Raw genomic sequence first — 18,477 nt, forward strand, 5'->3', positions numbered from 1 at the left:
CGAGTCCCTAATACATTTTACCGGGCGCCTTGGCTTCAAACAGTACATCCCAAGCAAGCGTGCCCGGTATGGGGTCAAATTGTATAAGCTCTGTGAAAGGGCCACAGGCTATACCCACAAATTTCGTGTCTATGAGGGAAAAGATCAGACCCTGGAGCCGGTCGGTTGCCCTGACTACCTGGGGAGCAGTGGGAAGACAGTCTGGGACTTGGTGTCACCCTTATTCGGCAAGGGGTACCATCTTTATGTGGACAATTTTTACACAAGTGTGGCCCTCTTTAGGCATTTGTTTCTAGAACGGATTTGCGCCTGTGGCACCGCGCGAACTAGTCGCGTGGGCTTCCCCCAACGGCTTGTAACCACCCGTCTTGCAAGGGGGGAGAGGGCTGCCTTGTGTAACGAAGAACTGCTCGCGGTGAAATGGAGAGACAAGCGTGACGTTTACATGCTCTCCTCCATTCACGCAGACACGACAATCCAAATTGAGCGAGCAACCCGTGTCATTGAAAAGCCCCTCTGTGTCCACGACTATAATGCGCTCATGGGAGGGGTGGACTTCAATGACCAGATGTTGTCTCCGTATTTAGTTTCCCGCAGAACCAGACGCTGGTATAAGAAGGTGTCTGTATATTTAATTCAATTGGCGCTGTACAATAGTTTTGTTCTCTACAGTAAGGCTGGGAGAACACGATCTTTCCTCAAATTCCAGGAAGAGATCATCGAGAACCTCCTTTACCCAGGAGGTTCCGTGGCCCCATCCCCCAGTGTAGTTAGCCGTCTACACGAGCGACATTTCCCCAGTGTCGTTCCTGGTACCTCAACCCAACCGTCACCCCGAAAAAGATGTCGTGTCTGTAGCAGGAGTGGAATAAGGCGTGACACCCGCTATTTCTGTCCTGACTGTGCTGACCACCCTGCCCTATGCTATGGAGAGTGTTTCCGGAAGTACCACACACAGGTACACCTAGCATAGGGATTGCATCTCACAGGACAGGCACACAGGGCTATTAGGGCCCTTTTACTCTCAGCTGCTGCAAACCTCTCCTTTCACCTGGGATAAAGTGCATAACGTACTTCGCCACATCTTTGGGCGATTTGCGCTTTGCACATTGTCCCATGGGGAAGGAGAGGTTTGTTCTATAAAGGTAAAAAAAACTAAACAAAAAAAAATTACCGGTAAGTAAAAAAGTTAAAAAAGTTTAAAAAAGTTAATATGTTCTGTTCTAAAGTTAATAAAGTTATTGCTTTGCGGCCTGGTTTTTTCTTTTTTGTTTTGTTTTTTTTACCTTCCAGGTGGACCAACCGATCGACTAGCTGCAGCACTGATGTGCATTCGGACAGAAGCATTGTGCTGCTGTCAGATTACACGCAAGTCGGTGTATGCGGCGCTGCAAGATGAGATTTCTCCTCAGCAGTAAAAGATATGTTTGCCGAGGCATATGAGCTGAGGAGGTGGCGGTGTTCATATACTTTGGCAAACACTTTGTATATATAAAAAAAAAAATCCCGGCAATGATTTATTCATCCACATCGATTGATGTGAATGGAGAAATCGGGTTTGCCAGGGCATACGAGCTGAAGTGGGTATGGATGTTGGGCGGAGCTCCTATGTCCTGGCAGACGCCTTTCCCCTCCTTTTTCTTTTTTTGGCAGAGATTTTTTCATCCACATTGATCGATGCGAATGAAGAAATCTGTGCCGTTCATTTTTTTCTTTCAGCCCAGAGGCTGAACGGAAAAAAAAAATCTCATTACCCGTATGCTCAATATAAGGAGAATAGCAGAAACTCCTAATGCTGGGCATACATGTAATGATTGCGGAGACCCTCAAATGCCAGGGCAGTACAAACACCCCACAAATAACACCATTTTGGAAAGAAGACACCCCAAGGTATTCGCTGAGGGGCATATTGAGTCCATGAAAGATTGAAATTTTTGTCCCAAGTTAGCGGAAAGGGAGACTTTGTGAGAACAAAATCCCAAAAATCAATTTCCGCTAACTTGTGCCAAAATTTTTTTTTTTCAATGAACTCGCCATGCCCCTCATTGAATACCTTGGGGTGTCTTCTTTCCAAAATGGGGTCACATGTGGGGTATTTATACTGCCCTGGCATTTTAGGGGCCCCAAAGCGTGAGAAGAAGTCTGGTATCCAAATGTCTAAAAATGCCCTCCTAAAAGGAATTTGGGCCCCTTTGCCCACCTAGGCTGCAAAAAAGTGTCACACATGTGGTATCTCCGTATTCAGCAGAAGTTGGGGAATATGTTTTGGGGTGTCATTTTACATATACCCATGCTGGGTGAGATAAATATCTTGGTCAAATGCCAACTTTGTATAAAAAAAAATGGGAAAAGTTGTCTTTTGCCAAGATATTTCTCTCACCCAGCATGGGTATATGTAAAATGACACCCCAAAACACATTCCTTACCTTCTCCTGAGTACGGAGATACCAGATGTGTGACACTTTTTTGCAGCCTAGCTGGGCAAAGGGGCCCACATTCCAAAGAGCACCTTTCAGATTTCACAGGTCATTTACCTACTTACCAGACATTAGGGCCCCTGGAAAATGCCAGGGCAGTATAACTGCCCCACAAGTGACCCCATTTTGGAAAGAAGACACCCCAAGGTATTCCGTGAGGGGCATGGCAAGTTCCTAGAATTTTTTATTTTTTGTCACAAGTTAGTGGAAAATGATGATTTTTTTTTTTTTTTTTTTTCATACAAAGTCTCCGATTCCACTAACTTGTGACAAAAAAAAAAAAATTTCCATGAACTCACTATGCCCATCAGCGAATACCTTGGGGTCTCTTCTTTCCAAAATGGGGTCACTTGTGGGGTAGTTATACTGCCCTGGCATTCTAGGGGCCCAAATGTGTGGTAAGGAGTTTGAAATCAAATTCAGTAAAAAATGACCTGTGAAATCCGAAAGGTGCTCTTTGGAATATGGGCCCCTTTGCCCACCTAGGCTGCAAAAAAGTGTCACACATCTGGTATCTCCGTACTCAGGAGAAGGTGGGGAATGTGTTTTGGGGTGTCATTTTATATATACCCATGCTGGGTGAGAGAAATATCTTGGCAAAAGACAACTTTTCCCATTTTTTTATACAAAGTTGTCATTTGACCAAGATATTTATCTCACCCAGCATGGGTATATGTAAAAAGACACCCCAAAACACATTCCTCAACTTCTCCTGAGTACGGCAATACCACATGTGTGACACTTTTTTGCAGCCTAGGTGGGCAAAGGGGCCCATATTCCAAAGAGCACCTTTCGGATTTCACAGGTCATTTTTTACTGAATTTGATTTCAAACTCTTTACCACACATTTGGGCCCCTAGAATGCCAGGGCAGTATAACTACCCCACAAGTGACCCCATTTTGGAAAGAAGAGACCCCAAGGTATTCGCTGATGGGCATAGTGAGTTCATAGAACTTTTTATTTTTTGTCACAAGTTAGTGGAATATGAGACTTTGTAAGAAAAAAAAAAAAAAAAAAAAAAAAAAAAAATCATCATTTTCCGCTAACTTGTGACAAAAAATAAAAAGTTCTATGAACTCACTATGCCCATCAGCGAATACCTTAGGGTGTGTACTTTCAGAAATGGGGTCATTTGTGGGGTGTTTGTACTGTCTGGGCATTGTAGAACCTCAGGAAACATGACAGGTGCTCAGAAAGTCAGAGCTGCTTCAAAAAGCGGAAATTCACATTTTTGTACCATAGTTTGTAAACGCTATAACTTTTACCCAAACCATTTTTTTTTTACCCAAACATTTTTTTTTTATCAAAGACATGTAGAACTATAAATTTAGAGCAAAATTTCTATATGGATGTCGTTTTTTTTGCAAAATTTTACAACTGAAAGTGAAAAATGTCATTTTTTTGCAAAAAAAATCGTTAAATTTCGATTAATAACAAAAAAAGTAAAAATGTCAGCAGCAATGAAATACCACCAAATGAAAGCTCTATTAGTGAGAAGAAAAGGAGGTAAAATTCATTTGGGTGGTAAGTTGCATGACCGAGCAATAAACGGTGAAAGTAGTGTAGGTCAGAAGTGTAAAAAGTGGCCTGGTCTTTCAGGGTGTTTAAGCACTGGGGGCTGAGGTGGTTAATAGGGTGATATATGGGGGTTTTAAAATACTTGAAATGCCAAAACAGAAAAAAAGATCAATACAAGTTCCTTTGCTACAAAATATGTAATTTTATTTTCACTACTACTCACTCAGTTTATTCTAGCCTTAAAGGGGTTGTCTCATCATAGACAATGAGGGCATAATCGCTAGGATATGCCCCCATTGTCTTTTAGGTGCGGGTCCCACTGCTGGGACCCGCATCTATAAATCGAGAACGGAGCCTCGCAAGGTGGTGGCTGGAAGACTCCGATCCGGCCACCACCAAGCTAGTTCCCCATAGAAGTGAATGGGAGCATACCGGTCATGTGCGGCCCCCGCTCCCATTTATTTCTATGGGTCCGACAGAAAAGACAGAGCCAGCGCTCGGCTATTTTCGCTAGCCCCATACAAAATGAATGGAGGGCGGCTACGCATGCGCAGTGCGCCCTGCTTCACTTGCGGGGCTCCGTTCCCGTCCCCGCACCTATAAGACAATGGGGGCATATCCTAGCAATATGCCCCCATGATGAGACAACCCCTTTACGGCATGAGAGAGATCCACCATACTACAACACACCACTATTAATAGTGACAGCCACTCATTTTCATGGGACATCCCTGGACAGACAACATCGACAGAACAGGATCTAGGAAGGGACTGCAAAGAGTATAAAAACTACACACTTCTAGTACATATGATCCACGGCCAAGTGATTTTTATTTCTCAGTAAAATGTGAATATTTCGAATTTTGATTATAAAAAGGCTTAAATAAGCAATTTTATGACAACTTAGTTGCCCTGCTACCTTTTTATACACCGGTCCCAGAGAAGAGAATGAAACGCTCAGCATGAATCAGGAAATGCTTAGAATTCAATTAACAAGAGACTGAGCTTTGGCACAGACTCCGACACATACTCGACTATACCCTAACCAGCATGAGGCTGATGCCAAGTGGCCTGGAATTTTAAGTTACAACAATGGTCTATTCAGCGACTAGAGGCATCCTTTGTGCCCGCCCGCAGCACTAGTAACTAAACCTCCACACAAACTCTTAGGTGAGCTTGTAGAGCATACACAACAGCTTTTAAAGGCACTTACTTGTTAAGGCGTAGTTTGGATTCTCCAACTCCAGCCGTTGCATTTGCGCATTTAAAAATACTTTGATATCGATCCCATTGGCAAAAGAGGAATTGTTGAAAAACCTGGGTGGTATTTTTGAAGCAATGTCCGGTTCATCCCTTCCAAACCCAAGATTGTAAAGAATTTCTTCAGGATCTTCTTCATAAAGGTCTAAAAGTTCTGACACACTGAAGGAAGGAAATAACAAAAAATTAAACTATTAAAAGTAAAATGGTTGGCCGCTTATGTAAACTCATTTTTACATAGAGACGAACGGACGTTACAAAGAGCATGACTTGTTCTGCAGGACCTGTGTTGACATTCATTACATGGACAACCTACTTATTTGATTGTCCACTGTGTAATGCTCAATTTCCTCCTCTGGTGACTCTACAAGGAAAGAGAACACTTCCAGTGCATTTACATGGGCCGATTGCCTAATCAATTATTGGAAAGAAACATTCCTTCTCGATAATTGCTTGCTTGGAAGGAGGCGGTGAGAGGTGCATTTACATGCAGTAATCACCTCCAATGTATGGGGAAGAGCAATGGCTACTGCTATTGATTGTCCGCATACAAATTCCTTATTTCTGGCCAGCAGATCGCCCTTAACACAGCACAATCTGCTGTCCAGGGACCATTAACAACTGATGAACAACGGCCCCTTTACACAGGCAGATCGGGAACGAGAGTTCGTACCTGATCGTCCTGTGCAAAGGAACTTTTACAGGCAGGTTTCCCCACAGATGATGGCCGACTGCTCAAGGGGTATACCAAGGGACACTTTGTGACCAGCTTATTGTCAAGGAATATTTCTAACAAACAGGGATTTATCCAACACGGAAAACCCCTTTTAAAAAGGGATCCAGTCACCATGAAAATATATGTTATAAAGCAAGAAGAGCTGAGCAGTTAGATATATAGGTTTTATGGGAAAACATTTGGTATAACTTGAAATGTATTAGTTTAGGTCTCTACTCAATGGGAGATATCTCACTCAACGATTGACCACCTTAAGATAAAGCTGCCAATCAGCAGGCAGAACCACCTACTGGGCTCAAGACTAGAATGCAAAGGAATTTAAATGAATAAAATTCAAGTTATACTGACGAATTGTCCACAGAACTGTAACTCATTCTACTCGGTGCCTCCAGCTACATAACATTTTGTGTTCAACGTGACAATTTCGCACTAACCCTTTCACGCATTTGGACGTACAGTCAGGTCCAATTTGCTTACTTGGGCTGTGACACTAAAGAGTCTCAGACACCGGGGAAGCCGACAAGGGACCAATCAGAGTGGTCTCTTGCCGGGAAGCGCTCCGATTGGTTAGTCTCTGCAGACATACCAAATCGGAAAGCTTTAGTGTTAAAAATAATGGTTTCAGGCTGTGATCTCCACGCTGGAGATCACAGCCTGAAATCAGCCATGGCCCCCACTGTGCCTGATTATACAGCCCCCATATGCCACAATTGCCTCCAGATGCCCCCTGCAGCCTGATCCTCTGTGCGGGCTCTGATGGCAGTTGCCCCCCACTGTGCCCGATTAAACGGCCCCCATGGCAGATGCCCTCCACTGTGCCTGATTATACAGCCCCCATATGCCACAATTGCCTCCAGATGCCCCCTGCAGCCTGATCCTCTGTGCGAGCTCTGATGGCAGCGGCTCAGGAATGGAGCCGCTGCCATTAGCATAGAGTGTCTGCTGTAATTTACAGCTGACACTGCTGCTACGACCGAAATCGGCGCTGGCACTGCTCTCCGCCATTTAACCCCTTAGATGACACGGTCAGCAGCCGCCAGCGGGATCCATGGGGTTGAGAGGGAGGGAGCTCCCTCTGTCTTCCATCATGGCAGCGGGCCGATTGTTGCCATGGCAACCGGACACCTTACAAAGGCATCTGGGCTGCCATGTACCCAAGGCTGATCAGACCCCGAGGGTCTGATCAGCCTTAGGGCTCATTCAGACGACCGTATGCTGTCCGCAAAAATACTGAATGCTATCCGTTTTTTTGCGGATCCGCAAAAAAACGGATCTGCAAAAAAACGGATAGCATTCAGTATTTTTGCAGACCCATAGACTTCAATGGGGCCATGTCCTGATTTTCACGGACAAGTATAGGACATGTTTCATTTTTTTTGCGGATCCGCAAAAAAAACGGATAGCATTCAGTATTTTTGCGGACAGCATACGGCCGTCTGAATGAGCCCTTAGTGTAACTGTAATAAACACTATACAGTGCATTGCAATGCACTGTATAGCCATCAGGCCCACTGGATCTTCACGTCCACACAAAAAATAAACAAGCGATCAAAAAGACATATGTACTCCAAAATGATACCAATAAAAACTACAAACCGCCGTGCAAAAAACAAGCCCCCACACAGCTACATTGGTGAAAAAATATAAAAGGCTATGGACTTTAGTATATGTAAATGCAAAGTATAATTTTTAACAAGTGATTTATTGTTGAAAAAGTAGTAAAAAACAAACTACATAAATTTGTTATCGCCATAACCTTATCAACCCACAGAATAAAATAATCATAATATTTACCACAAGGAGCCACATAAATTTTTTTTTTAAAAAAACAGACAGAATTGCCATTTTTGCCCACTTCATCTCCACAAAAAATAAAAAGCATAAAAAGTGATCAAAAAGACCTATGTACCCCAAAATGATACAAGTCCCCACAAGGCTACATTGGTGAAAAAAATACAAATGTTATGGGCCCTAAACTAATTTCAGCAAAATTACATGTTAGAAAATCCTGATGCCGCTCCTTCCCTTCTGAATGCTGCCATTCCCCCAAACAGTGGTTTATGACCACGTATGAGGTGTTGCCGTAATTCAGGAAAAAATGAACAAATTGTGGGGTGCATTTTCTCCTGTTACCCCTTGAGAAACTATTTGGGGCTAAAGCAACTGTATATTGGAAATAAAAGTAAATTTTTCATTTTCACAGCCATGTGTTTCTAAATTCTATGAAACGCTTGTTGGGTCAAAGTATTTACTTCACCACTAAATTTATTCCTTGAGGGGGGGAGTTTCCAAAATGGGGTCACTTTTTGGGGTTTTCTTTCTAAGGGTACCTCAGAGTCTCTTCAAATGTGACATGGCACCTGGAACCAGTCCAGCAAAATCTGCACTCCGTTAACAATATGGCACTCCTTTCCTTCTGAGCCCTGCAGTGTGCCCATACAGCAGTTTACGACAACATATGGGTAGTTTCTGTAAACTGCAGAATCAGGGTAATAAATATTGAGGTTTCTTTGGCTGTTAACCCTTGACGTGTTCCAGGAAAATTGGATTTAAATGGATAATCTGCCCTCAAAAAAATGACATTTTAAAATTTCCCATTTTGCTTTAACACCTAAAGGGTCAATAAAGTTTGTAAAATCAGTTTTGAATAATTTGAGGGGCGTAATTTCTAAAATGTGGTCATTTATGGGTGGTTTCTACCATATAAGCCCCACAAAGTGACTTCATAACAAATGGTCCTTCATAACAAGTAGGTTTTGGAAATGTTCTTAAAAAATTAAAAATGTGCTTCTAAACTTCTAACTTCCTAAAAAATTACATTTACAAAATGATGCCAACATAAAGTAGACATATGGGGAATGTAAAGTAATAACTATTTTATGAAGAAGTTTCACTTAGTCTTAAAAGCAAAGAAATTCAAATTTTGAAAATAGCAAAATTTTTAATTTTTTTTTTTTTTTTTATGCATAAAAAAAAGGTAAAACGTTTTAACTCATATTCACCACCATCATGAAGTACGAGGTGTCACGAGAAAACATTCTCAGAATGGCTTGGATAAGTAAAAGTATTCCAAAATTATTACCATTAGCATTTGGCCCAAACGGGATGTCACTTGAAGGGGTTAAGCTTAACTTGTTGACTTTATGGAGAATCCCAAGATGAAAAGAATGTCCTTGGTCAGGAGAGGAGCTGATCTCAAAGAGCATTCATGTTGCATTGTCTATCATATGATGACACTTGTCCTGCATTTAAGTCCAACTAAGATCATCTGCATGGAGTTTACATACATCATCTTGTCGGTGGGGGTCCCCACCAGCACACGTACTGGACACCAAGGTCCACATGGATACACTTCTCATCCATGAGGACAGAAAATGAAGATGCACACTTCCCCCGAATAGACTTGCACACATTTCAAGCACATGTATGAAGGACACCTACCTTGATACAGTTGTACTGCTTTTTCCAGATCCAGTGGAGTTCATGCTTCTCCCCTTCTGGTGAAACTGGAGTCGTCGATCTTGTGCCAGCATACCATTGCTTTAAAGCAGAAAGACACCAGCGTGAACAATCGGTAATGATATCAGTTCAAAGAACTGATGAAGCGGGAGCACCAAGAAATGTTACTTACAAGGTGGGCTCCATCGGCAAGAACCTTTGATGGAGATGATTAGCTAGAAACAATGAAGAGGAGCAGTTAGTCATGCTTTAGTTACTATAGACACATGCAGCCTAAATCTTTGCTGGCAAGGGCTCAGATCGCAGAATGCTTTCTAAATGCCCAACCTGTCAGATTTGCAGGTACATGCCACTTCTTAAATTCTTTTACAGATTTCAAACAATTAGCAGCAGCTGCTTCATTCATCGGACACGTCTTAAGTCTCCAATAGTCAGTTTTTGTTTCAGAAATAAATCCTGTAATTGATTTAACAAAGACCAAATTCCTTTTATGGGATGATACACCTCATGCCCGCATTCATCCACCTCATCGCGCGGCGGGTGACTTGTACGTGTCAATACAAGTGCGCTCTTCACTAGAATCACATATGTAAATCATTCCCATGACAAACTATATGAGGAATTATTTGGAGGATGATAGAAATGACAGTCGCCCAACACCAGGAGTAACTACCGTAATACTGCAAACATGACCCAAATATGAGCTTCTCCTGTAAATTTGCAGAATTACCTTCAGCACAGGGCATTGACCAAGTTCGCTTTACTGTCTTTGTGCAGTGTATAAATTGCTACAGACCCATGTAAACCAGGAGACCCATGTAAACTAGGAAATATCACAGTCATGAAGTATTTCTATTTAGGGTGCCTGCACAAGTAGTGGTGGTGTGCTCCATGGCTGTGAACCACCCTGTAACATCATACGTTTTAATGCAAATTGCTGCAGTTATTCTTTCAGTTATCCGGCGGTACATTTGCCCATAAAGTAGTAAGCAAACGAATATGGTCACCCTACAGCAGCCAGGAGTTGTCCGAATCACCCCAAATCCAACTTTATCTCATGACGCAGAAGCCATTCTAACAATCAGCCAAAGGCTGTAGGGTTTCTCTAACCCCCACAGCTATTATACCACCAAGGGAATGGCCGACTTCACAAGAGCAATGACAAATACTTTAATTTTGCAAGGATTGGTTGGTCAGTGTCACCATTTAGGACCCTACAAGAAATCCTTCTTGAAGTTATAAAATAGAAAAAAAGGCAGGTCACCCAGTTCTCCTAGAAAGAGATCAAACTAAAGTGAACAGAAAGACAACTAGCCTTTAACACAATCAACCCTATTAAGCCAGACATTCCCTGGTAGGGTTGATTGATTAAAATAAACACTTTTTTTGTGGCTGCTGAGATACCATGATTTTTATATTCATGCAAATTAGAGCATCAGGGGGCTGGCAGTAGCGCACGGAGCACCGTTACAGCTATGTCCCTCGATGCTCAGAATACTATACATTGGCAGGACAAGACAACTCTGTCTTCTCACAGCTGCCACTGTGTCACCAATATTATGCCATCTTGTATCATTGTAAATCATTGGTAGCCGTTTAAGCTACAAAACAAAGAAAGGTATAAATGGCGCCTTCACACACTGCAGATTTTATTGCAGAAAATCCGTTCCATTCACCTGAATGGGGCTTTCAGAAATCCATGTGCTTGCCACCCTATTGAAATGAATGGAACCGATTTTCAGTCGCGGAAAATTCTGCAACAAAATCCGCAGAGTGTTAAGGCACCCTCATTTTATTCAGCAAGATCAACCGTACCAGGCAATCTGCCCGATTGAATAGATTACCTAGTGACTTTAATTCAGGGGAAAAAATTGCCTCCAAACTAGTCTTGAATGATACTGGAAACGAGCTCTAAATTACATAGCGTGCTTTAAAATAAGTAGTCTTGTGGCTCATGCACATCGATGTGTTTTTCTTCAGTGTGCAGTCTTAAAATACATTACATAAACCTATACGAGTCAATGGGGCCAAGCACAAATCCATATTTTTTCACTGACCCATGTGCCCGATTTGAGAATCTCAGCGTAGGATTTGTGGATGAGAAAATACATCTCCATTCATGGGAGGAGTGAGGAAAAAAAAAGAAGAAGAAAAAAAGCCATCGGTTTTTCAAAGGCTCCAAAAATCAGACATGGCCTGATGAAGGCACTAGTCCAGTGCCGAAACACGTAGCCATTTAATGCACAATAAAGTTTCCAGTTACTATCCACGATCCTGGATATCAGCAGCGCCGTTTACGGTTTCTGCCCACTGGGTGCTACACATGTGGCCGCGATCTAATGCGTCAACCGGTCCGGACAAGCTGAAGAGGACCTTTCGTTGCATATCTTCACATGCTTCTACCAGGGTTGTGAATGCTGCACTGCCAACCAATTCTCTTTCTGTTCAGGGATGATTGCATGAGAAGGTGCCCTGTCTTTTTTCTGCTTCTGTTGCATTAAAAAAAAATATATATCTGGCATGTTCGTGGGCCTTTGGTACTAGCTTGCTAGACGGCCAGTCACTCCAACCATTTGTACCTTTTCCATAAGAAAGCAGTGACTCCTCTAGGAGTACTTCTGTGCACCAATGGTCTAAACAGACAAAGTCCGTATTTAAAATGACGACAGAAGATCCCTTAAATCTTTGTCACATGCGCCGGATCAGAGTAAATAGTGCGGCACCCGCGGGGTTGCTAGGAAGTTAATTCTGAACACAAAGGAACAAATTGACAGATCTGGTTCTTGTGCTAATACACAAACTAAACAACAACCATTACAACACACTGAAGCGCGAGAAGACTTTCCTTCCCTGCTCCACATCCAACCCCGCGCTATATATTGGAGCTTGCCACGACTTGCAGCAGCAGATAAATCAGTCTTTATGAGAACATTAGTGTTTAAGTTACTTCTGGTTTTCTTGGAGGACGTCTAAGCTACCCGACACGTCTTTATATACCTGCCACAAGAGGCTCGCTCTTTAACGCACACGTGCAGGTTTACAAGGCACGTTCACTTCAAAGAACAACTTACAGTTATTAAGAAAGCTGGATTATCGAGGACGAAAGGATACGGATTATACGGTCTCTTGGAGAGGTGTTCATTATAGGTTGTAGGCGATATATAATAAAACAGCGTTTACCATAAATGGCATCTTCTCCGACATAAGAACAAGCTAATCTGTAGCCGAGAGGATGGAACGCTGCGCTCCATATCCGGATTACATAAAAACTAAATTATTTTGACAGTGAACACGACTGGCGTGTCCATACAGGAGGACTTCTACTGTAAAGGTTAATTAAATCTATTACCTAACACCGCGCTGTCGTTTTCTGTACAATGTAGCAGAATTCCGCCCAGGAAGATTATCCCGATACTACATAAACCCTGCTGGTATAGCACATAGGGGTTTTATTTTTATTTTGCCTTCATTGTTTTTCCTGCTTTTTTCATGGAGCAGATGTTACTTTAAAGTCTATAGTGAATGATTTGTCCTTGGCGTTTTTTGGAGGCCTCATAACACCTGCCCTGGGTTTAAACACACTATTTTTTTCTGTAGAGCTGTATAAGGGAAAAAAGCATTGGTAAGAGCAAGAAGTTCTGTTCGACAAAAACTCCAAGCAATTGGGTGGTGGTGGTTAGGAAGGGGCGGGGGGGCTCAAAGCATGCATAGGTTTGAAAAAAATTGTCCTAAAAAGTGGACCACAAGTGTGAAAAGCAGTAACTATAAAAGAAAATTAAAAAATTACAAGATGGAACAAGATGGTCCGGTGCCTTCATTGACAGAAGTAATATGCACGGTGCCTCCTAAGCCAAAACAGCTGGTAGAAAAATATTAGGTCTAAAGTTAGGCAATGTGTGAACATTGCCCTTAGTGTTCTGTCCCCACATGAAGGCGAATGAAGGTGTAAATGATAATGACTTTGTGACTGTCCTACCTTCGTATCCAAGCAGTGGAGCAGACCGGACCGGCGGATGCTCAGGTTAGATGCATCCAGATGTAGACATGAGGATGCAATCAAACGTGGGTTTATTTGATCCAGAGCAGTGACATACAGTGATACAATACAGGAATGCAGTAGATGCTGTCATGTGGATGTCTTTGCTGAGGCTAACTGCTGAGGCAACTGCTGAGGCAACTGCTGGTCAAAAACTGATGCCTTCACAAGCCGAGGTGTGTGTCTCCAGTCACAAAGGATGCAGCACTGAAAAAGGCTACAGGAAGTGACCAGGCCCAAGGCTGCTAAAACCACGCCCAGAGAAAACTTTATAGACAACGAACGAAGCGTGCAGCATACAAATTCCGGCCAGCAGATGGCAGCAGAGAACAATAGATTTAAACAACATAGGTAAAAACAAGAAATAATACAGTGCAGAAATTCAATATGAAAGGAACAGCACACTCCCCGTCTGAAATTCACTTTGGGGATTTCACTATGACGAATGTCCATAAAATATAAACAACCTGTAAAAGAAAACATGTTAGAATGCAAACATAGATAGTCCTGTTTTCCAACTTGGAATGGAGAAGATCTGCGAAGCTAGATACAGTCCTGTTCACCCATCAGGGACGTTCTCGACGGGTAATATTAAAATGAGTTCGTTGATTGGTCTTGAGAACGTTTTAAGCTCGTCTTTCCTGAAGATCTTCAACTCCACCTTCCGGACCTTGCTAGGGAAAACCTTTGAAATTAGTCCGATAGGCCAGTCAATCCTTTCGGTTTGTTGCTCTTTCATCAATACAAGGTCTCCTTCCTTCAAGTTTGGTTTGTTGTGTTCTGTGACTTTCAGATAGGCCACCGCTGCGATGGCCTCCGTGGAGGCGTCCGAGAACACGTGGAGTTCTTTCTTTATGCTAGAGGAAAGTGAGGTTTTAATATAGCATCTCGGGATGTGGATCTCATCCAAGGCACACAAAGATCGCTTCCAGGCTTCCCATTTTTGCTCTTTCTCGGAGGGAAGTGGGGTATCCCAATCCTTGACTGTTTCAGAAAACTGTCTCAGTAGAGATTTACCTTGTATGGTGATGGGCGCTACAAATCCCAGCGGATCAAATAGGCTGTTTACCACTGATAGGACGCCTCGTTTTGTGAATGGCTTGTCTGCACAACTTATCTGAAAACCGAAGGAGTCAGCCGAGAGATCCCATCTGAGGCCCAAGCTCCTCTGCACAGGTGGACTGTCCAGTCCCAAGTTAATGTCCTTGAATCCTGGTGCATGATCGCCTGATTCGAAGGCCCTCATAACGGCCAGGCTGTTTGAAGCAATTTTGTGTAGTCTAAGTTTAGCTTGGTACAACATACTTTGAGTCCTTTTGAGCAGATCGATAGCCGCTTCTTCAGTGGGTAGTGATTTGAGTCCATCGTCTACGTAGAAGTCCTTTTCTACAAAGTCTCTGGCGTCTTTACCGTACTCGAATTCTCCCTCTAATGCAGTGCGCCGAAGGCCGTAAGTTGCCACGGCAGGTGAAGGGCTGTTTCCAAATACGTGTACCCTCATACGATATTCTGCCATCTCTGCGTTGGTGTCATTATTCTTGTACCACAGAAACCTGAGGAAGTTCCGGTGGTCCTCTCTGACTACGAAACAGTGGAACATCTGTTCAATGTCGGCGGTGATGGCAACAAGCTCTTTTCTGAACCTCATCAGCACTCCAACTAGGTTATTCGTCAGATTAGGACCTGTGAGAAGGACATCATTAAGCGATACACCTTGATGTTTGGCACTTGAGTCGAAAACAACCCTAATTTGATTAGGTTTCCGTGGGTGATACACTCCAAATGAAGGCAAGTACCAGCACTCGTCGTTCTTCCCTAAGGATGGAGCTGGTTCTGCATGGTTGTTGCGGAATATTTTGTCGATAAAGGCAACGATGTGTTCTCTCATCTCAGGCTTACTGTTCATGGTACGCTGAAGAGAGTTAAATCTAGACAGAGCTTGTTCCCTATTGTTCGGGAGTCTCACCCTGGTAGCTCGGAAGGGTAGTGGAGAAACCCAGTGATTGGTTTCGTCTTTAAGGAACTCATTGTCCATTATCTTGATAAATTCTCTGTCCTCTACTGACAAAGCTACTTTATCATCGTCCTTGCTTGTGTGAAACACTAATCTTCCCAAGTTGTCAGCAAAGGGAGGAATGTCGTCAGGTGGTTGTATGAGGTCTGGAGGCTTCTCTTTCACCTCATAGTGATGAGGGCAAGGCTTAATGCAAGTTGTGCGTCCATCTCCACGCACGTACGTTTTGAATGAGCGGATTTTTGGTTGATCCAAGCATACATTTCCTATGACTACCCATCCCAAGTCCAGTCTCTGGGCGTATGGTGCATAGTCGGGACCATTACACTGTTGACGCACCTTGTGTACCCTTAGATTGTCTCTGCCAAGCAGGAGTAGAATCTCGGCGTTGTTGTCCATAGGTGGGATAACGTTGGCTAGGTGCCTTAGGTGTGGATGGTGAAATGCAGCTTCCGGGGTAGGAATTTCATCCCTATGGTTGGGTATTTGATCGCATTCGATCAGCGTCGGTAGAGGTATTTCTGTATTTCCACTGACGGAACAAGAGATGAATCCTTGTGCCCTCCTGCCGCTAGTCTCTATGCGACCCGAGCAGGTGTTTAAGATGTAGGGTTCTGACGGTCCCTTTATTCCAAAGGCTTCAAAGAATTTAGGTCCTGCTAGGGAGCGGTTGCTTTGGTCGTCAATGATGGCATACATTTTTACTGCCTTTTCTGGTAGCCCCTCCGGGTAGACCTTGATTAGGCATATGCGGGCACAACATTTCTCACTCTGGCCCTCCCCACATACGTCCAAGCATGAGCAGGAAACAGCAGTGGCTGTGTTAGCGTGGTTCAGGGGCTCCCCGCCATGACTTGGAGCAGGACTGGTGGTGACGGCAGCAGGTGAATCCCTTGTGAGTGGAGTTGGGTGCATAGCTGAGGCATGTCTATCACTATGACACTCCTCACACTTGATAATGGATTTGCAGTCCTTAGCCATGTGCTCCAATGAAGCGCAGCACCTGAAGCATACCCCAAGCTCGGTCAGGACTTTCCTGCGCTCCTGTATTGTTTTGGATCTAAATCCTCTGCATTTGTTCAGTGAGTGTGGTTTTTTATGAATGGGACATTCACGATTGAAGGCCTTGTCTCCTGATGAGGTAGTGTACTGTCTACCAGTGGGTACTGCAGATGATGGTAGGTTAGTCTTTCTAACATTCACGCTGCTCTTAAAGTCTCTGTGTTTATGTACAATACTTTCATACCTTGATGATGGTGTCACTGAGGCTGTAGTATTGAACTCCAGGAAGTCGAGGCTGGGGTCATTCCTCATCTGGGACTGTTCATCGATGAACCTACAGAAATGAATAAATGGGGGAAAAGTGACGTCATGCACTCTTTTGTACCTTGAGACTGATGCCGCCCACTTTTCTTGCAGGCTGTATGGTAGCTTCACGACAATTGGGTTCACCCCATGGGCTGTATCCAGGTAGCACAGCCCGGACAGACGAGGGTCTCTTTTGGCAAGCTCCAGTTCCATGAGCAAATCACTTAAATCCTGAAGCTTATGGACATCCTTGAGACTGATCTTGGGGACGTTCTGCAGTCTCCTGAATAGTGCCTTCTCTATTGCTTCTGCACTGCCAAAGGTGCGTTCGAGTCTCTGCCAGGCTGCAGCGAGACCTGCTTCTGCTTGTCCCACATAGACAGTTCTAAGGCTCTTGATGCGATTTGTGGAGCCTGGGCCCAGCCAGTTGATCAAGAGGTCGAGCTCCTGCTCTGCAGTTAGGTTGAGGTTGGCGATGGCAGCTTTGAAGGTTGCCTTCCAGGCTCTGTAGCTCTCCGCACGGTCATCAAATTTTGAGAGACTGGTGTTAATTAGCTCTCTGCTCACCATAAACCTGGCAAACTCAGACATATCTGATTTCTCACTGCTTGTTGCCATGACAACTTGTGATGCCCCTGGGGCGTATAGGTTGCGTGGCGAGAAAGGGTGAGATGCTTCCGGGTAGAATGATGTTGCTGCAGGGTTGAGCTGTGGTCTAGCCTCTGTAGATTCTGATGACTGCTGCTTGAGCTGTGGAAGTAGGCCAGGAAACACCTGGTAGCCATCTTGCTGTAATAACTGCCCTTGAGAGGGCGCGTCTGGGCGACTGTTATTGGATTGCTCGGGTGCTGTGGGTGTCACTGGCCCTGCAGGTAGAGCTGACTTGGAGGTTTCAGTGTTGTTGACTTGGACAGTACTGCACACTGGGGGTGGTGCAGATAACTGTTTCAGTATGTAGTCGCTGGTGCGATCAGCTGGATCGTCTATCTCCTCTGGTGGTAAGCAGACTGAATCAGGGCCTTGGCTCAATGCTTGCTCAAGTAGTCTTACTCTTGCTAATGCGATTTCCTCTTCCCTCTCTGATTCAAGGATCTTTATTCGAGCCTCTGCTTCTGCTTCTCCCCTCTTGGCTTCAGCCTCAGCTTCTGCCCTCTTGGCCGCCGCCGTCTGTGCTTCTGTTCTCGCAAGGACTTCTTTTTCGGTGAAGGAACGCCTCACTTTGGATAGCTCTGCATTTATGCGGGCCTCTAGTAATCTGTCGCTCAGGGCGGAGCTTCTAGAGCATGATGATCTGTAGGACCGCGAGGAATGTTTGGATGAATGCGATCTGTGTGATCTAGTTTCTTGCAAATGAGAGATACGGAGTTCCACTTTATCTTTAGCGTCCAGCACCATGGCGTCTCTTTGTCTGTCTATTGATTCTGCCTTGCACAACTCTGACGGGGCTTCTTCAATATTAGAGTCTTTTAGAAAGGTTATATACCTTGTGGACAGTCTCTTGTATCTTTCATGGGCTGCGTTCAGCCGCCCGACGGCAACTTGTAAACTGGTGGTATCGCCTGAGGAGGACTTAAGTCCTGATATGAGGGAGGAAACTCGCTCCCATAGATCTTCCAGGTCGTCACATAGCTCATCTTTCCTGGTGTGATAATTTTCTGTGATCTTTAT

The 18,477-nt window shown here is 44.0% G+C and overlaps 1 protein-coding gene across 2 annotated transcripts in view; it reads right to left on the reverse strand.

Moving 5' to 3' along the window:
• The window catches only part of ITPRID2 (ITPR interacting domain containing 2), an 87,852-nt gene that overhangs the window by 41,512 nt on the left and 27,863 nt on the right, over positions 1 to 18,477 (reverse strand). For both annotated transcript variants that reach the window (XM_040439489.1, XM_040439491.1), the window contains 3 exons: positions 9,624 to 9,666; positions 9,434 to 9,532; positions 5,210 to 5,418 (listed from right to left, as the gene is read on the reverse strand). In XM_040439489.1, the coding sequence (XP_040295423.1) occupies positions 5,210 to 5,418; positions 9,434 to 9,532; positions 9,624 to 9,666 (351 nt within the window). The remainder of the gene's footprint in view (positions 1 to 5,209; positions 5,419 to 9,433; positions 9,533 to 9,623; positions 9,667 to 18,477) is intronic.

This window comes from Bufo bufo, chromosome 7, assembly GCF_905171765.1.
Source record: "Bufo bufo chromosome 7, aBufBuf1.1, whole genome shotgun sequence".
NCBI classification, from domain to species: domain Eukaryota; kingdom Metazoa; phylum Chordata; class Amphibia; order Anura; family Bufonidae; genus Bufo; species Bufo bufo.